This window comes from Octopus sinensis, linkage group LG26 (assembly GCF_006345805.1).
Source record: "Octopus sinensis linkage group LG26, ASM634580v1, whole genome shotgun sequence".
Taxonomy (NCBI): domain Eukaryota; kingdom Metazoa; phylum Mollusca; class Cephalopoda; order Octopoda; family Octopodidae; genus Octopus; species Octopus sinensis.
Genome location: NC_043022.1, coordinates 2713403 through 2734188, shown reverse-complemented (window position 1 = coordinate 2734188; position 20786 = coordinate 2713403). Strand labels below are relative to the sequence as shown.

General features: G+C 40.9%; 1 protein-coding gene across 7 annotated transcripts in view; it reads right to left on the bottom strand.

Moving 5' to 3' along the window:
- The window catches only part of LOC115224738 (myotubularin-related protein 3), a 288784-nt gene that overhangs the window by 99752 nt on the left and 168246 nt on the right, over window positions 1-20786 (bottom strand). For 6 of the 7 annotated variants that reach the window (XM_029795619.2, XM_029795624.2, XM_029795620.2 and 3 more), the window contains one exon: window positions 10270-10357. In XM_029795619.2, the coding sequence (XP_029651479.1) occupies window positions 10270-10357 (88 nt within the window). Of the gene's footprint in view, window positions 1-10269; window positions 10358-14556; window positions 14592-20786 lie in introns of those variants that run through there. The other variant, XM_036513707.1, reaches the window with a different exon arrangement.

Sequence of the window (20786 nt, the reverse complement as noted above, 5' to 3'; positions counted from 1 at the left end):
CATAACCTTATGATCTGGCTACAACGGGGCATAACATTTTTAAGAGCTAGCTACAACAGGGTATCATCATTTTATGATGTATCCATAATGGAGCATAACTTTATGATCTACCAAAAATAGAGCATCATAACTTTATGATCTACCAACAATGGAGCATCATAACTTTATGATCTACCAACAATGGAGCATCATAACTTTATGATCTACCAACAATGGAGCATCATAACTTTATGATCTACCAACAATGGGGCATCATAACTTTATGATCTACCAACAATGGGGCATCATAACTTTATGATCTACCAAAAATAGAGCATCATAACTTTATGATCTACCAACAATGGAGCATCATAACTTTATGATTTACCAACAATGGAGCATCATCATTTTATGATCTACCAACAATGGTGCATCATAACTTTATGATCTACCAACAATGGAGCATCATAACTTTATGATCTACCAACAATGGGGCATCATAACTTTATGATCTACCAACAATGGGGCATCATCACTTTATGATCTAGCTACAATAGGGCATTGTAATTTTACAAACTGGCTACAAAAAAGCATCATAACTTTATGATGGACCTAGAAAAGGGCATAACTTCACAATCTACTCAAAATAGGGCATTGTAACTTTATGATCTACCAACAATGGGGCATCATAACTATGGTCCCACAATAATAGAGCATTCTGACTGTGTGACCTATTTACAATTCAATCCGGTAGAGCACTGCCTTTCTAATTAAAATATACCCACATGACACAGGATTGCCTATAGTAAAAACTATATAAATAACATTTTTCTTTCTTTCTTTTACTAATTTCATTCATTGGGCTCTGGCCATGCTAGAGCACTACCATCTTCTAAAGTACAGTCGACTTTATTGATCAGAGGAGTAGTAGGTGGAGAAGACGAATGGCTATTGTAGAAGTAAACTTCTCATCAGTTGAGCCGTGGCACATGGGGTTCCTTACAAACATGAAATGGTGTCATGCAGTGGAGCAAGAGACAATTGTGTGAGTTTCACATTCAGAGATTCATAACATTATTTAGGTGCACAGAATGGCTGTGTGGTAAGACGCTTGCTTCCAAACCACATGGTTCTGGGTTCAGTCCCGCTGCATAGCACCTTGGGCATCTGTCTCCTACTATATCCTGGGGCTGACCAAAGCCTTGTGAGTGGGTTTGGTAGATGGAAACTGAAAGAAGCCTGTCGTATATAAGTGTGTGTGTGTGTGTGTGTGTGTGTGTGTATGTATTTATGTGTGTCCCCACCACCATCGCTTGAAAACCTATGTAGCTGTGTTTACATCCTCGCAACTTAGCAGTTTGGCAAAAGAGACCCGATAGAATAAGCACCAGGCTTGCAAAGTAGTCAATTTCTTTGAGTAAAAGGCAGCGCCCCAGCATGGCCACATTCAAAATGACAAACATGTAAAAGAAGAAACATGGTAATCATTTACTAATTTGCAGTTGTGTCTGAGCCTAGCATGTTATATAACCCTTATCTGTCTGTAATATAACCCCCCACCCTGGGCCACCTCCATAGAATTCATTATCACACTGATTAGGTTAATCACTTGCTCTGCTCTTATCAACACCATTATCAACACCATTATTTATTTCGTTGCAGACACTATCAATGCTTTTCAGTAATATCAGTCACTTAGGCACTTCTTCCAAATTGTACTAATATGCAGGAGGCGCAATGGCCCAGTGGTTAGGGCAGCGGACTCGCGGTTTCGATTCCCAGACCGGGCGTTGAGAGTGTTTATTGAGCGAAAACACCTAAAGCTCCACGAGGCTCCGGCAGGGGATGGTGGTGATCCCTGCTGTACTCTTTCACCACAACTTTCTCTCACTCTTACTTCCTGTTTCTGTTGTACCTGTATTTCAAAGGGTCCAGCCTATATATATATATGTGGAGGCGCAATGGCCCAGTGGTTAGGGCAGCAGACTCGCGGTCATAGAATCGCGGTTTCGATTCCCAGACCGGGCATTGTGAGTGTTTATAGAGCGAAAACACCTAAAAGTTCCACGAGGCTCCGGCAGGGGATGGTGGTGATCCCTACTTGGACGCTTTCACCAGAACTTTCTCTCACTCTTACTTCCTGTTTCTGTTGTACCTGTATTTCAAAGGTCCGGCCTTGTCACTCTCTGTGTCACGCTGAATATCCCCGAGAACTACGTTAAGGGTACACGTGTCTGTGGAGTGCTCAGCCACTTACACGTTAATTTCACGAGCAGGCTGTTCCGTTGATTCGGATCAACCGGAACCCTCGTCGTCGTAACCGACGGAGGCTTCCTGACTAACATGCAACAGCAACAGCAGAAGTAGTAGTAGTAGTAGTAGTTTTATTTTTTCTAGTTGCTTATCATTTGGCTGTGGCCATGCTGGGTCACTCCCTCGAAGAGTTTGACCAATCAAATCGATTCCAACACTTGTTTTGAAGTTTGATACATATTAAGCACAGGCATGGTTGCGTGGTAAGAAGCTTGCTTCCCAACCACATGGTTCCAGGTTCAGTCCCATTACACAGCACTTTGGACAAGTGTCTTCTACTATAGCTTAGGTCCTACCAAAGCCTTGCGAGTGGAATTGGTAGATGGAAACTGAAAGAAGCCCATCATGTGTGTGTGTGTGATGATGATGATGATGGCAATCCCTCAAGGTCGAGGATGATGGTCTTCACGCAAATTTACTGGTGAGTCCGTAGGTGACCGATAAGACCAATTCTTGCTTGAAAAGATCGGTCGCAGTGCGGATATCTAGTGCCGGAAGGGAGAGTCGCACGTGGTTGTTGTTGGCGCTCCTTCTGTCGTCGTCTTTTCTCCTTCAGCTCTGCAGACCTTTTCGACTTGAAAGTCACCGTTCCCTCATGTGTGTGTGTGTGTGTGTATATATATATATATATATATATATATATTTATATATTTATTATATAGAAGGAGCTTCTACAGGACTAGAACTGTTTCATTCAAGAGAAATCTTCAGAGCTTCCTGAAGATTTCTCTTGAATGAAACAGTTCTAGTCCTGTAGAAGCTCCTTCTATATAATAAATTAATTTTACTCTGCTATGTATTGAGTACCTTATTAACTGTGGTTAACCCCGAATCAACCCGGGACCTACATATATATATATATATATATATATATATATATATATATATATATTTATGAGATGTATATGAGATGGCTTGGGCATGTTAGCCGTATGAAAGATGGCAGAATCTCCAAGGACATACTCTACGGAGAGCTTGCTAGGGCTACTAGGTCTGTGGGTAGACCGTTCTTACGTTACAAGGATGTTTGCAAAAGGGACATGAAGGCCTGCAACATCAATATTAGCAGTTGGGAGGCAGTTGCCGGCAACCGTGGAGATTGGCGATGTACCGTAAAAGAGGGAATACAAAGCAGTGACAGAGAGAGAGAGGAGAAATGGAAAGACAAGAAATGACGTCAACAAGAAACTATGACACTACAACCAGCCAGGAACAGTCTTCGCTACATTTGCGTCACCTGCCAGAGGGAGTGTTTGTCCAGGATAGGACTACACAGTCACAGCAGGAAATGTATCAGGACATGAAATGTAAAAGCCGGACTAGACTACTTTATGCGCAACTCCATTGTCTCCCGAGACAAAAAGGATACCAACAATATATATATATATATATATATATATATATATATATATTAGTCAGAATGAAGATATTAAAACCTCTTATAGTGATATTTATCCAAGATACACTGGTTTGGTATATTAAATTTTGAAGAGATAATCCTTCAATGAATATATTATATAGAATATCATAAGATATCCAACATTTTTATTGAGTTAGAAAACAGAGAGATCCAATCAATACAAATTAATTTATTAATTAATCAGCATATTCACTAGTGTTGCTGAATACGCTAATTAATTAATAAATAAATTTGTATCCATTAGATCTCCATTTTCTAACTCAATATATATAAATATGCCAACCCCCTTTGCTTGTGAGGACATGTTGGGGCAAGCGAAATCGAAATCGAATTGAACCAGCCAGGATCCCTGGTCTGGTGGTACGTAAAAAGCACTATCCGACTCGTGGCCGATGCCAGCACCGCCTCGACTGGCTTCCGTGCCGGTGGCACATAAAATACACCAATCTGACCGTGGCCGTTGCCAGCCCCGCCTGGCAACCTGTGCAGGTGGCACGTAAAAGCACCCACTACACTCACGAGTGGTTTGGCGTTAGGAAGGGCATCCAGCTGTAGAAACATTGCCAGATTAGACTGGAGCCTGGTGCAGCCTTCTGGCTTCCCAGAACCCCGGTCGAACCGTCCAACCCATGCTAGCATGGAGAACGGACGTTAAACGACGATGATGATTAAATTAATAATATATATATGTATGTGTGTGTATATATATATATATATATATATATATAAACAATTTTAAGGGAGAAAGTCAAAACAAGATTTATCTCCTCCATATTGAACTGATGTCGAAGCATTACAAAGAAGAAAAAAAAACCCTTCCTAAATGGATGTGATTGAAAGCTGGCCACTGAGAAGATATTTAAAAAGACACTACATTATTTGTATATTTTTTTACATATATTGCACTGAAGATAGAAGAAAATCTATTTCAGATTTTAATCTTGAAATTAGCTAATTCGTAATTAATGTGGAGTCTTTTTAAATATCTTTTCAGTAACCCGCTTTCAATCGCATCTATTTATAGAGTTTTTGTGGTACCTTCATAATGCTTGGACATTAATTCAGTAGGGAGTGGGTTTTTTGATTTTCTCCCTTAAAATAATTATATATATATAATTATTAATTTAATATATAAATTGCTTATTTCCATGTTGACTACCTGATAATTATCATTAACATGATTTTTATCCTTATTTTATGTGTGTACATATATATCACGTGACCGACCAGACCATAAGATGTTGTTACACATCGCTGGTCACAATGCGACCGCATTGTTTTAGCCTTCAAATGACACCACCCCGCTGGCTAAGCGAGCAGGCCAACAGAAGAAAGAGTGAAAGAGTACAGCAGGGATCACCACCCCCTGCCGGAGCCTCGTGGAGCTTTTAAGTGTTTTCACTCAATAAACACTCACAACGGCCGGTCTGGGAATCGAAACCGCGATCCTACGACCGCGAGTCCGCTGCCCTAACCACTGGGCCATTGCACCTCAACATGTACATATATATAGTGAAGGTAAAGACTACACACCTGGTGGTTAGGGTTAAGTTTAGGGTTTTTGTTACACCGAAAACAGGTGGTATATGTATTCTTTACCTCCGCCTATATATATATATATATCATTGCAGATATAGGGTAAAGAATTATTAATTTAATAATTGATAAATTTTACCAAGTAGTTTCGGTATGGAATATTGTTGTCTGTGGAGTCATATTTTCTAGTTAAAAGAATTAGTTGTCTTTTGGCTGCTATTTCTAAATTTTCAGTATGTGGTGAAGCAACTTGTAGCTAAACCCTAAATTATATATATATATATATATATATCTCAATCGGTACTTTTCGGACAATCATGGTCCATGTTAGTGTATGTTTTCGTTTATGTACATTAACTGCAGCATTAGATTTTCACTGTTGTTTCTAGCAACGTAGAGACCGATAAAGTAAGTACTAGGTTTACAAAGAATAAGTCCTGAGGTCGATTTCTTCTACTAGCAACCCTTTAAGGTGGTGCTCCAGCATGGCTGCAGTCAAATTACTGAAATGTGTAAAAGAATATATATATTAACCAACCACATGGTTCCGGGTGCAGTCCCACTGCGTGGCATCTTGGGCAAGTGTCTTCTACTATAGCCTCTGGCCGACCAAAGCCTTGTGAGTGGATTTGGTAAACGGAAACTGAAAGATGCCTGTCGTATATGTGTATATATACATATATATATATGTGTGTGTGTGTGTATGTGTTTGTGTATCTGTGCTTGTCCCCCTAGCATTGCTTGACAACCGATGCTGGTGTGTTTATGTCTCCGTCACTTAGCGGTTCGGCAAAAGAGACCGATAGAATAAGTACTGGGCTTACAAAGAATAAGTCCCAGGGTCGACTTGCTCGACTAAAGGCGGTGCTCCAGCATGGCCGCAGTCAAATGACTGAAACAAGTAAAAAAAAAATATATATATATATATATATATATATATATATATATATATATATTTCTTTACTACCCACAAGGGCTAACACAGAGGGGACAAACAAGGACAGACATAGGTATTAAGTCGATTACATCGACCCCAGTGCGTAACTGGTACTTTATTTATCGACCCCGAAAGGATGAAAGGCAAAGTCGACCTCGGCGGAATTTGAACTCAGAACGTAGCGGCAGACGAAATACCGCTAAGCATTTCGTCCGGCGCGCTAACGTTTCTGCCAGCTCGCCGCCTTAATATATATGATGCATCGCCCATCTTCAGTTGATAAGACTTGACGTAAATTTTCCCTTTTTATGAATACCTTGTGCGCCTCAGTTTTAGAATAGGTGTGCCACGTCCCCGTTTCATAAGAGGGACGAAAAGAGGTTAGTAACATGAAGAACATCTGGCTGTGCCTCATGAAATCCATTCAAGCCATGCAGGCATGGAAACCTAAAGAAGATTAACCTCTAAAGATAAATAGAATTAATGACATGTAAGTATGTATGTGCACGTTGCCAGTGTCAATAGTAATGATGAGGCATTGTGTGTGTGTGTGTGTGTGTGTGTGTGTGTGTGGTGCTCTTCAGGTTTACGTTGCTAAGCCGTTGCATTAGAGACAGGCAGCTATTATGTTGTTAAACAATCGCAATAATTGTCAAGGTTGCAGCTAGTATTCTGTTTTACTGTCTGTCATGGCTAATTTCTTCATTTGATCTTTCTATGGTTATCCTTACATTTAACCGACATAATAATGCCTCTTACAAACCACGAAACAAAAAGTATTTCTCGGGATGGACTCCTCATGTGTAAAATTCTGTTTTGTCATCGTCATCATCATCATCATAGTTCATAACTCCAAATCATCATCTGTTCAAACAGAAGCAGGTATTTCTACTATCACTAGGGCTCCAGAGTCGAAACAAGAAACTTCGACTCCTCTACTCTCGGCACCTCCGACTCCGACTCCTCTTTATGTAATCAAGTGATTGTGGTATACATATCTCATAAAACATAAGCATATGCTTGCACTCTGAGTAGGCCTCTATGTTATAACTGGTTTATATTAAAGAATAAAGACATTATGAGTCAGAGTCAATATATATTTCTTTACTACCCACAAGGGGCTAAAAATAGAGGGGACAAACAAGGACAGACAAAGGGATTAAGTCAATTACATCGACCCCAGTGCGTAATTTATCGACCCCGAAAGGATGAAAGGCAAAGTCGACCTCGGCGGAATTTGAACTCACAACGTAACGACAGATGAAATACGGCTACGCATTTGGCCCGGTGTGCTAACGTTTCTGCCAGCTCGCCGCCTTATAATGGTAATAAACACCCATTTATTACCATCTGTCAGTCATACAAGCTTCTCTCTCTTGACTGTGAGCACCTCACTTAAGAGCATCACATCATCACTGTTGCCATGTCTCTCCCCCCAATGATAGTAAACTAGCCATAGCTCCCTCTTCACAATGACTACTTGCTGCTATTTCTATTTCCTGTGGCAGAACTGGTCATCTTATTCGACCACTTCTGGCTGTGGCTCTCAAAAAGGATCATCACATGTTGTCTTAGACTTTCATGCTGCTTAATTCACTGTTCTTTTGAGATATGCAGAGCTAAGATAAGAATTTCTTTTGCCTTTTTTAATTGCCTCATTCATTCACTCATTTAACCCATAAAACAAAAAGGCGCAGGAGTGGCTGTGTGGTAAGTAGCTTGCTAACCAACCACATTGTTCCGGGTTCAGTCCCACTGCGTGGCATCTTGGGCAAGTGTCTTCTGCTATAGCCCCGGGCCGACCAATGCCTTGTGAGTAGATTTGGTAGACGGAAACTGAAAGAGGCCTGTCGTGCATATGTGTGTATATATGTGTGTGTGTGTGTGTCTGTCTTTGTCCCCCTAGCATTGCCTGACAACCGATGCTGGTGTGTTTACGTCCCCGTCACTTAGCGGTTCAGCAAAAGAGACCGATAGAATAAGTACTGGGCTTACAAAAGAATAAGTCCCGGGGTCGATTTGCTCGACTAAAGGCAGTGCTGCAGCATGGCCGCAGTCAAATGACTGAAACAAGTAAAAGAGTAAAAGAGTATATACTATCATAACCTCTAACTATTTAATTCTTCAAATAACCTTCAAACCGTAATTTCCAAAAATCTTAGCTCTCTGCCCCTGTATCATAATATTTTCACCACTAAAACTTACACTATGATGTTAAAACCTAACATTATAAGCACCAATTTGAGACAGATTAAAGCATCTCTGATAATGGATTGAGTCAACAACTATTGAAAAGGTTGCAAGACCCAACGAAAAGTTTAGTAAAAATAAATAAGTAAATGAGTGGAAATTAAATCAGTGAGTGTATTAAATTAATAAGGTACTGAAAGAGAATAACTCTCCCCATAAAACATATATATATATATATATATATATATATATATATATATATATATATATATATATATATATATATCTAGCAGCATAGCCTGGCGTTGCCCGGCTATGTAAGAGCCCCTAGTAGGCAACGACTAATCCCAATCTAGTCCTTTCCCTCTAGGGAACGAAGGCGCATGTGTAGGTTGCAATGTCTTCTCTTCACTCGAATTCTTCTATTAATACAATGTTCCTAGCTGTCTCCCGACAGAAAATGTGTTGCATATAAAAAGCTTAGATTCTCGACCCCATGTCGAATTTATCGATTTTTTTCAGAACTGGGGGAACTTTTCAAAATTTTCGCTGCGTTAGTTTTGAATTATGACATTGGGTTATGTGTGTGTCAAGTTTCATCAGAATCGGTTGAAAGCCGTGGTCAGGGTGAGGGTACAACCTGACAGACAGACAAACTGCCGTTTATATATAGAGAGATATGAGAGCATTCGTAGATGTCTGAATGAGAAATGGGTAGTAGATTTATGAATGAAGGCACATGCATGAATGTATTTATGGACATAATACCTTGCTGGTGGGTGTATATATACATATATGAATGAGAGTGCATGTATGTATGTGTACATACATATATACATGTACACACACACGTATGCAGGTGTGCACACACATATATGCACAAGCACACATTTAAAATCTTGAATCAAAGATCCAGGAGACCAGAAATCCCAGGAGGCCTGTGTGAGCAAATATTTACAATTATGTTTTGTAGCTTTCATGTTCGGAGTGGGGGCGGTGGGTGGTGTTGGTGCCATGTAATAAGCACCCAGGTCTCTCCGTGAAATGGTTAAATATCAAAAAGGGCATCCAGCCATAGAACCCCTGCCAAAGCAGACAACTAGAGCCCGGAGCAGCTCTCTGGCTTGCCAGCTCCAGTCAACCCATCCAACCCATGCCAGTGTGGAAAACAAACGTATGATGGTGATGATGATGATATATAGTTGTGTCAGAATCCATAAGCCAATAAAAATATGCACTCATATATTTATCAATAGGGTGGGTATATTAATCAAAGTGATCTATTATAGATCTGCTTCAGTTGATCTTCCCAATCAGTTTCGCACTGGAAATTAGGTAACCAGATATCAGATAACAGCATGGTTAAGTAACACTAGACGCTCTCCGAGTGCTCATACTCTTTTACTTGTTTCAGTCATTTGACTGCGGCCATGCTGGAGCACCGCCTTTAGTCGAGCAAATCGACCCTGGGACTTATTCTTTGTAAGCCCAGTACTTATTCTATCGGTCTCTTTTGCCAAACCGCTAAGTGACGGGGACGTAAACATACCAGCATCGGTTGTCAAGCAATGCTAGGGGGACAAACACACACACACAAACATATACATGCACATAATATATATATATATATATATATATATATACAACAGGCTTCTTTCAGTTTCCGTCTACCAAATCCACTCACAAGGCATTGGTCGGCCCGGGGCTATAGCAGAAGACACTTGCCCAAGATGCCACGCAGTGGGACTGAACCCGGAACCATGTGGTTGGTAAGCAAGCTTCTTACCACACAGCCACTCCTGCGCCTATGTATGTAGAAGAGGCACACGAGGGGAGAAAGTAGGAGATGGCAAATGAATATTCCTATAAATGAAAACAATAGCGAAGGACTTACCATACTGGCAGGCATCTGGTGGGTGTTGGGATTGTTCTCACTGAAAGCTGGTCCCTCAGCCTCCAGAGTGAGGTAGTGGCTGTTCAATCTAAAATAGCAAAAACAGAAAAAAAATGGGATTATCATTAACCGTTTAGCATTCGGATTTCTTTGTCAAACGCTTATTTATTCACATTGTTTTAAATTAATCATGGATTATCTCATACCTTTGAGATTTGGATGATGGGATTATTTTTAGAATGACATTGTAGGGTAGGTGTAAGAGGCCAGTTCTTGCTTATTTGAACATAAAAGAGGAAGAATAATAGGAGGAAGAATAATATGTGTAGGTGCAGCCGTGGTTGTGTGGTAAGTAGCTTGCTTCCTAACCACATGGTTTCGGGTTCAGTCCCACTGCGTGGCACCTTGCGTAAGTGTCTTCTACTGTAGCATTGGGTCAACCCAAGCCTTGTGAGTGGATTTGGTAGATGGAAACTGAAAGAAGCCCATCGTGTGTGTGTGTGTGTGTGTGTTTATGTGTCTGTTTCCCTAGCATTGCTTGACAATCGATGCTGGTGTGTTCATGTCCCCATAACTTAGCGGTTTGGCAAAAGAGACCGAAAGAATAAGTACTAGGCTTACAAAGAATAAGTCCTGGGGGTCGATTTGCTCGACTAAAAAGGCGGTGCTCCAGCATGGCCGCAGTCAAATGACTGAAACAAGTAAAAAAAAGAGTAAAGAGTAATACATACTCACAAACCCACACACTCACATAGACAAGATCTGATGTGTTACGGGACACACGCACTGGGAAATGTTTTATTAGTGCATATACGTATGTGTGTGTGTGTGAGTGTGTGTGTTTACCAGTGTGCATGTATGTGTTACCACATGTGTGTGTGTGTGTGAAGTACAATTCCAGTTCACCCTGAGTGATCAGGTTTTAGTGTGTGTGTGTGTGTGTGTAAATGTATTTCTTCCATCACCGAGAAGCAGTGGGTTTCAACTAAGGACCATAGAACCCTTCGAGCTCCCTACAAGATTTATCTGCAATAAATCGGTTGTACTTCTGCAATTCTCTTTCTTTTTCTCTTTTACTTGTTTCAGTCATTTGACTGCGGCCATGCCGGAGCACCGCCCTTAGTCGAGCAAATCGACCCCGGGACTTATTCTTTGTAAGCCCAGTACTTATTCTATCGGTCTGTTTTGCCTAACTGCTAAGTCACGGGGACGTAAACACACCAGCATCAGTTGTCAAGCAATGCTAGGGGGACAAACACAGACACACAAACACATACACACACACATATATATATATATATATATACACATATATACGACAGGCTTCTTTCAGTTTCCGTCTACCAAATCCACTCACAAGGCATTGGTCGGCCCGGGGCTATAGCAGAAGACACTTGCCCAAGGTGCCATGCAGTGGGACTGAACCCGAAACCATGTGGTTGGTTAGCAAGCTACTTACCACACAGCCACTCATGAAATTTTTTTTTTTACACAATTCCTATTAACATTTAATTACAAAAATGGGACTATTTTTTAAACTTCAAATAGCTAGGAGGGGTCAGTAGAGTAAAATAGGAACCAAACAGGGTCCCCTCTCTTTCGGAGAGACACTGAGCACCTACACATACGGCAGTAACTCCCGCCTACCGAATTCAATCACAAAGCTTCAGTCGGCTCGGGGCTATAGTGGAAGACACCTGGCCAAAGTGCCACGCAGTGGGACTGAACCCGGAACCATGTGGTTGGGAAGGAAGCAAGCCCCCTAACCACACAGCCATGCCCTAGGCAAAAAAAACGGATTGAGAAACACTGACCTATATAGATAGATAGAGAGAGCGAGAGATAGGCTAAACACTTGCAAAGAAGAACTGAGAACTGATAGTCGAATCTAATATTAGACTGTTAAGAATTAGAGAATAACTGTGCAGGAATAGATGTTATGTACGAGGAGAGCGAGCAAGGTGGTTGGGCTGCTGGCATTTCAGCACGATACCAACAAGCCGTCAAAAAGTGGTAACAAAAAACAAACAAAACACGCACACACAAATAAATATATATATATATATATATATATATATATATCAAGGTAAGATGAATAAACAAGAATCAGTTCAGCTCACTATCATTATATCCTAGTTTTTTTTTATTCTTTTCTTTTTTTTTACTTGTTTCAGTCATTTGACTGCGGCCAGGCTGGAGCACCGCCTTTTAGTCGAGCAAATCGACCCCGGGACTTATTCTTTGTAAGCCCAGTACTTATTCTATCGGTCTCTTTTGCCGAACCGCTAAGTGACGGGGACGTAAACACACCAGCATCGGTTGTCAAGCAATGCTAGGGGGACAAACACAGACACACAAACATACACACGCATATATATCTACATTTATATATACGACAGGCTTCTTTCAGTTTCTGTCTACCAAATCCACTCACAAGACATTGGTCGGCCCAGGGCTATAGCAGAAGACACTTGCCCAAGATGCCATGCAGTGGGACTGAACCCGGAACCATGTGGTTGGTTAGCAAGCTACTTACCACACAGCTACTCCTTTGATAACACAAATCATATTTCCTTTCTAAGCATTTAATTTCAGGTAACGGGGTAGTGTACACATAGCCAATTTTTCTGCTGCCCTTCAATAAGCTGGGCGGGGAACACACAAAAATCAGCACATCAAACGGCTGTGCTTTCCAACCCCTAGGCAACTGCTCTAAATGTTTGCAACGAACCAAACCATTAATTGTACCAAAGTGCCATGAGATGGTTTTATACCCATCTGGCATCTTCAACCTCCTACTCCTGGCAATCCTCAAATAATTCTATCAACTTAAAAAAAAAATTAAAGGACACACCAAATAATGTACTCTCAGATACACTTGGCCTCATCAACAGCATTTTAGTGTCCACATGGGATAAATGTATTTTGTTGAGGCAGATTTTCTACAACCAGATGCTCTTCCCGTCATCCATCCTGACCCGATTACAAAAAAGGTGATATCTCCCTTGGTCTTTCAAACAATGAACAGCACAAAGGCCAGACATGTTTTTGTAAAACATTGCATATAAATGACACCACTTGTATGACAGTGACATTTCTTTACAATTAGCACATAATGCCTAGTCCAGGGGACATGTGAATACACACACACACACACTTCATTTTAGTCATTGGACTGTGACCAAGCTGGGGCACCATTTTGAAGGGCTTTAGTCAAACAAATCAACACCAGTATTTATAATGTTTTTTTTCAAGTTTGATAATTCTACTGGTCTCTTTTTAGTGACTGAACTGCTGACGGACATAAACAAACCAACAACAATTGCCAAGCAGTATTTGTAGTGCACAGGGAGGGAAGAGCAAAGACAGACACAAACACCCAGGCATATATGTCTCAGGGCTTCCACACAGTTTCTTATTTTTTTACTACCCACGAGGGGCTACACACAGAGGGGACAAACAAGGACAGGGATTAAGTCTATATCAACCGCAGTGCATAACTGGTACTTAATTTATTAACCTCGAAAGGATGAAAGGCAAAGTCGACCTTGGCGGAATTTGAACTCAGAACGTAGCGGCAGACAAAATACCGCTAAGCATTTCGCCCAGCGTGCTAACGTTTCTGCCAGCTCGCTTCTACACAGTTTCTGCTAACCAAATCAACCCACAAAGCATTGGTTGGCCCAGAGTTATGGTAGTAGACACTTGCATAAAGTGCTGTGCGGTGGGACTGAACCGGAAGCCAAGCTTTTACTAGGCATATTGCCAGGCATGTTAACAATTCAGCTGGCTCACTGTCATAATAATAATAATAGTACAAATAATTAATAAAATGGTTGTATACTGTCAATCTAACAAGAACGTGACAGTAGGGGGTACACCACCGCTGTATAGCCCTAGGAAGCATCGAACGCCTCCTGATAACTTTGACTATACAATGGTGGTGTACCCCCTACTGTCACGTTCTTGTTAGATTGACAGCATACACCCATTCTATCGCCCCACCACCGTATGTCTCGAGAGATTTAGAAATTCAATATTTCTTACAAATAATTAATAATAATACAAATAATAATTTAGGAAGGTCAGCAATTAGGGAGAGTGTGTGTGTATGTGTGTGCTTAAGTATGGATGGAAGTGGATGAGATGATTACAGTGACCTCCAGTCCTTGACTGGTGTTTTTAAATTATATTACGTTGATCTCTGAAACAACAAAAGGCAAAAGTTACCTCGATGGGATCTGAACTCAGAATGCAAAAGGTCAAAAAAAAAAAAAAAAAGCCCACCCTGGAATACCACAAGACATTTGGCTTGATGCTCTAATGACTCACCCAGCTCACCGCTTTAGTAAAATGACATTAAAGCAACGACTAGTACCTATCAGTATACAAATATTTCGAGTTAGATTACTACTACTACTACTGCTAACTAATACTACTACTACTACTACTACTATTATTAGCAAACCTGTGGCACCTCTTACTGCTGTACAGATTAAATGTTAGCAGCAGCTAACCAGTTTTTGAACAGAAACTGGTTAGTAGTCGTAAACCTGTGTGGGAAGTACTTTATTAGTTGAACTAAATGATTATGAACAGTTGAAATCTATATTCTTAGAGCCATTTTTTAGATCTAACAAAAAGCATTAATCCAGGATTACTCATTATTACTAGGTGGCCCAGTACCGTCAGAAACGATGGCTAATTGTAGTATTTTATATATAGGCGCAGGAGTGGCTGTGTGGTAAGTAGCTTGCTTACCAACCACATGGTTCTGGGTTCAGTCCCACTGCGTGGCATCTTGGGCAAGTGTCTTCTGCTATAGCCCCGGGCCGACCAATGCCTTGTGAGTGGATTTGGTAGACGGAAACTGAAAGAAGCCTGTCGTATATATGTATATATATATATATATATATATATATATATATATAAGTGTGTGTGTATATGTTTGTGTGTCTGTGTTTGTCCCCTTAGCATTGCTTGACAACCGATGCTGGTGTGTTTACGTCCCCATCACTTAGCGGTTCGGCAAAAAGAGACCGATAGAATAAGTACTGGGCTTACAAAGAATAAGTCCCGGGGTCGATTTGCTCGACTAAAGGCGGTGCTCCAGCATGGCCGCAGTCAAATGACTGAAACAAGTAAAAGAGTATATATATATATCATCATCATCGCTTAATGTCCGTTTTCCATGCTGGCATGAGTTGGACGGTTTGGCTGGGGACTGGCAAGCCAGGAGGCGGCACCAGGCTCCAGTCTGATCTGGCAATATTTCTACAGCTAGATGCCCTTCCTAGAGTGTAGTGGGTGCATTTTATGTGCCATCGGCACAGGAGCTAGTCAGGCGGCACTGGCATTGGCCATGTTTGGATGGTGCTTTTTACGTGCCACCGGCACAGGATCCAGTCAGGGGAGGGGGGTTGGCATCGACCACGTCTGGATGGTACTTTTTACTTACAACCAGCAGGGGAACCAGTCAGGCGGATCTGGCAACGACTCACGCGTGGATGGTGCTTTTTCCATGCCACCGGCATAGGATCCAGTCAGTGGAGGGGGGCTGGCATTGACCACGTCTGGATGGTACTTTTTATGTACAACCAGCAGGGGGAGCCAGTCAGGCGGATCTGGCAACGACCCATGCGTGGATGGTGCTTTTTCCATGCCACCCTCATAGGATCCAGTCAGGGGAGGGGGGGTTGGCATCAACCACGTCTGGATGGTGCTTTTTACGTACAACCAGCAGGGGGAGCCAGTCAGGCGGCTTTGGCAATGACCCACGCATGAATGGTGTTTATTGCATGCCACCGGCAGTGGTGTTGGCTACAACTACAATTTCCATTTGATTTTGATTGACTTGACTGAATAGGTCCCCTCAAGCATGGCATTTCACCCAACAATTCCAAAGTACAATAAATATGGAAGGTAAATCAATTAGTACACTTGTCAGTGTTATCCAGTAGTTGTCTTTTGAGATGTGACATCACATGGATCAGATCATCATTTGTTACTGAAAGAACACTGGTTCACACGTACATTCACATATTTCCCTTGTACATACACACACATATACTCACAGAGTTGAAACGCTGTTTGATTTTTCTTTTCAGCATTGAATGTTCACCATCCCACTTTCATTGCACACACAAACATTCACGTACCACCCTTTTACACACACACACACACACACACAGTCACAAAGTTGAAACGCTCCCACAACCAGTTTGCCATCACCCCTTTCCTTCCGTATTCGCCTATCACCCCTTCCTTTCTCATTCATATGTTGTGACAGAGAAAAACACAAGAGTATTATTACAGTAGACTGTAATTATAATCATTATCTAGGCAGTGAACCGACAGAATTGCTAGCAAGCCGGACAAAATGTCACTAAGCATTTTGACTTTTGACTGTCATGTTCTGAGTTCAAATTCCACCAAGATTGGCTTTGCCTTTCATCCTTCTGGGGTCAATAAAATAAATACCAGTTGAGTACTGGGGTCAATGTAAGATAGGATGCTTAGCAGTATTCCCATTCTGTGTTCAAATTTTCTCAGAGGTTAAATTTGCCTTTCACCTTATATGGATCAATAAAATAAGTACCAGTCATGCACTAGGGGTCGATGTAATTGTCTATCCCCCTTCCCTCAAACTTCAGGCTTTGTGCCTGTTGTAAAAAAAGGATTAATATTATTGTAATTATCCTCATCATTGAGGTAACGAGCTAGCAGAATCGTTAGCATGCCAGATAAAATGCTTGTAGAATTTTGTCCATCTTCAAGTTCAAATTCCACCAAGGTTGACCTTGCCTTTCGCCTTTCTGGGGTTGATAAAGTATGTGCCACTTGGTTACTGGGGTTAATGTAATCGACTCATCCCCTCCCCCAAAAGTGCTGGCCTTGTGCCAAAATCTGACATCATCATCATCATCACCATTATTATCATCATTAAAAAAGTGGTGAGCTGGCAGAATCGTTAGCACGCCGGTCGAAATGCTTAGTGGTATTTTGCCTGTTGCTACATTCTGAGTTCAAATTTCACTGAGGTCGACTTTGTCTTTCATCCTTTCGGGGTCGATTAAATAACTACCAGTTACGCACTGGTATTGATGTAATTTTGGGGCGGCGAACTGGCAGAAATATTAGCATGCCGGGCAAAATGCTTAGCAGTATTTCGTCTACCATTACATTCTGAGTTCAAATTCCGCCGAGGTCAACTTTGCCTTTCATCCTTTCGGGGTCGATTAAATAAGTACCAGTTATGCACTGGGGTTGATATAATCAACTTAATCCATTTGTCTATCCTTGTTTGTCCTCTCTGTGTTTAGCCCCTTGTGGGTAGTAAAGAAATAGGTATTGATGTAATTGACTTAATTCCGTCCCCTAAATGAGGCCTTGTGCCTCCAGTAAAACGGATTATTATTATTATTATTATTATAATTATTATTAAAACGGCAGCAAGCTGGCAGAATTGTTAGCATAACAGGTAAAATGCTTAGCAGTTATTATCATTATTATTATTATTATTAAGTGTTGTTGTTGTTGTTGTGGGCAGAGCTTCTTGTGAAGTGTGTCATCTTGAATTAACAGTGCAAGTCTGAAGATTATCAAGAAAGTATAGCTGATAATAACAGACTGCAGGTCAATGACTTCAGCCTGAAATATCTCCAAAGGTCAAGTGCTTCAGTTGTAATCGTCAGCTTATTATTCCTTCCCGCTTTTTACTTCTAACAGCATCAGCGTTTTAACGACCTCTTTTCCATGTTTGCAAGAGTCAAACGAAATTCACTGCAGGTAATTTTTCTACAGCTGGATGCTCTTCCCGTTGCCAACCTTCCACTGTTTCCAGTGAAGGTAAATTTTGCTCTCTTAATCCTTTGAACCCGAACTGCACAATGTCTAGACCTGCTTTCATGGAAGATTACTTATAGAAACACTTGCATAATGGTGGCATTTATTTCAAGACTGTGGAGTCGAAACAACAAACTTCGACTCTGACTCTTCTACTCTTGGCACCTCTGACTCTGACTCCTCTTTATGTAATCAAGTCATTGTGGTCTACATCTTTATATATAAAAGTCAAGTTGTGTGTCTGTCTCCTATGATTTAGATTCCTAACTACTCCCACATTTTGCGGTGCAGTTTAACCAAAACCGGGTATCTTATAGTCGTGATTCATATCGAGCCCGTCTGGGTATTAGCACGTGTCTACGATGAGTCTATGATTTTGAAAAAAATTTACCATCATTTTTTTCCATTTTAATGCATTTTTCGCTATTATATAAGGGAAGTAACTCTCTAAAAATGTCTACGATGAGTCAACGATTAAAAAAAAATTTACCATCATTTTTTTCCCATTTTTAATGCCTTTTTTGCAATTTTTTGGTTATAACTCTCTAAAAATGCTTTATAGTTATTTCCCTTACAAATCCGAGCAACGCCGGGCGATACTGCTAGTATCTCATAAAGCACATTCATATGCTTGTACTCTGAGTAGGCCTCTATGTTATAACTGGTTTATATTAAAGAATAAAGACATTGTGAGTCAGAGTCAGTATAGTTTTACTGAGTCCGACTACTCTTTAATCGTTTCATATTCCGACCCCACAGCCCTGGTTTATTTACATTCAGCACATCATACCAACACAAGGAGTCATATACACACACTGACTCCTTTCAGTTTTCAGCAATCAAATCTAATCATACACGCCTTGGGTCATAATACAAGTCACTTGCTCACTTATACATAAATATATATATGGGTTGAATGTAGCACTGATGAAAGAGCAATAACTCTTGAAATATGCATATACACCTATTACTTACTGCATTCTTGGCATAAGTGTATTTGTATGCAAAACGTCAATTTTCAAGGCTGACTCCACAGATTTTCTATAGAATTTACAGCTTTAGAAATACACTTAACACACACACGCAATACCAGAATGTAAAAGAACACAACTGAAGGTCTTTCGGCATCCTGAATGTTAAAATACCTAGATTCTAACAAATCTTGCACTGACTGATGTGTGTATCTAAATATAGACAGAAGATACAAACAAACACACAAAGTGAGCTTCCTTCAGATTCAGTCAACCGAATTTGACTGCTGTTTCTTGCTGGTCTGGTCACGAATAGAAACTACTATAGCCTTCATGAGTCATCAAAGAAGTCAATTCCCCAGGGGGTGGGGAACCTTTTTAGTCCCAGATGGAAACTTCAAGTGTAAGGGTAGTGCAGGTGGGGGAACATGTATCATTTACATTTTATTTGTTTCAGTCGTTAGACTGTGGCCATGCTGGAGCAGTGCCTTGGAAAATTTTTAGTGATATGAATTGACACCAGTACCTTTTATTCGTTTCTTTAAAGGCCCAGTGCTCATTATATTGGTCTCTTACTGAACTAAGTTATGGGAATATAAACAAACCAACACTGGTCATCAAGTAGTGGAGGACAGACAGACACACACATTTTCATTCACCAAATCCACTTTCAAGGCCCAATAGTAGAAAACACTTGCCCAAGGTACCATGCAGTAGGAGTGAACCCAGAACCATGTGGTTGAAAAGCAACCATCTGACCATACAGCCACACTTGTGCCTTATGTTCTGAGAAAAATAAGGAATCTTGAATTTTACAAATTCAAAAGATTTCAATTTACCAAGATAACAATTTTAGCCATAAAGCTTCTGCTGTTTCTTCCCTATGGACTTTAGAGACGTCATTGACAAATAATTCCAAATTCTAAAACAGGCAAAATGTCACATACAAGTGTGTAGCGGTTTGACCTACTAAAACTAGCAGTCAAACGTCCCCCAATTCACACCAAACTGACTTGTTGGAAAATTTAATTTCCTGATTGTTAACCATTTCTCTACTAGGATAGGTTGGACAAGTTGTTACATTCTAAATCTGTTCTACCCTCCTAAGCAGTGGAGGTGCATGGCTTAGGGGTTAGGGTGTTGGAGTCGTGGTCGTAAGATTGTGGTCTCAATTGCAGGACTGGGTGATATAAAGGGCGGCGAGCGGGCAGAATCGTTAGCACGCCAGGCGAAATGCGTAGCCGTATTTCGTCTGCCGTTACATTCTGAGTTCAAATTCCGCCGAGGTTGACTTTGCCTTTCATCCTTTCGGGGTCGATAAATTAAGTACCAGTTACGCACTGGGGGTCGATGTAATCGACTTAATCCGTTTGTCTGTCCTTGTTTGTCCCCTCTATGTTTAGCCCCTTGTGGGTAGTAAAGAAATAAGGACTGGGTGATGTGTTGTTCTTGAACAAAACACTTCATCCCAGTCTACTCAGTCGAGACGCATGGCTTAGGGGTTAGGGTGTTGGATTCATGGCCATAAGATTGGGGTTTCGATTCCTGAACTGGGTGAGGCATTGTGTTCTTAAACAAAAGACTTCATTTCATGTTGCTCCAGTCCACTCGGTTAGCAAAAATGAGTAATCCTGTGAGGGACTGGCTTCCCATCCCGGAGGGCATATATATACATCACAGAAACCAGGAAACAAATTCTAT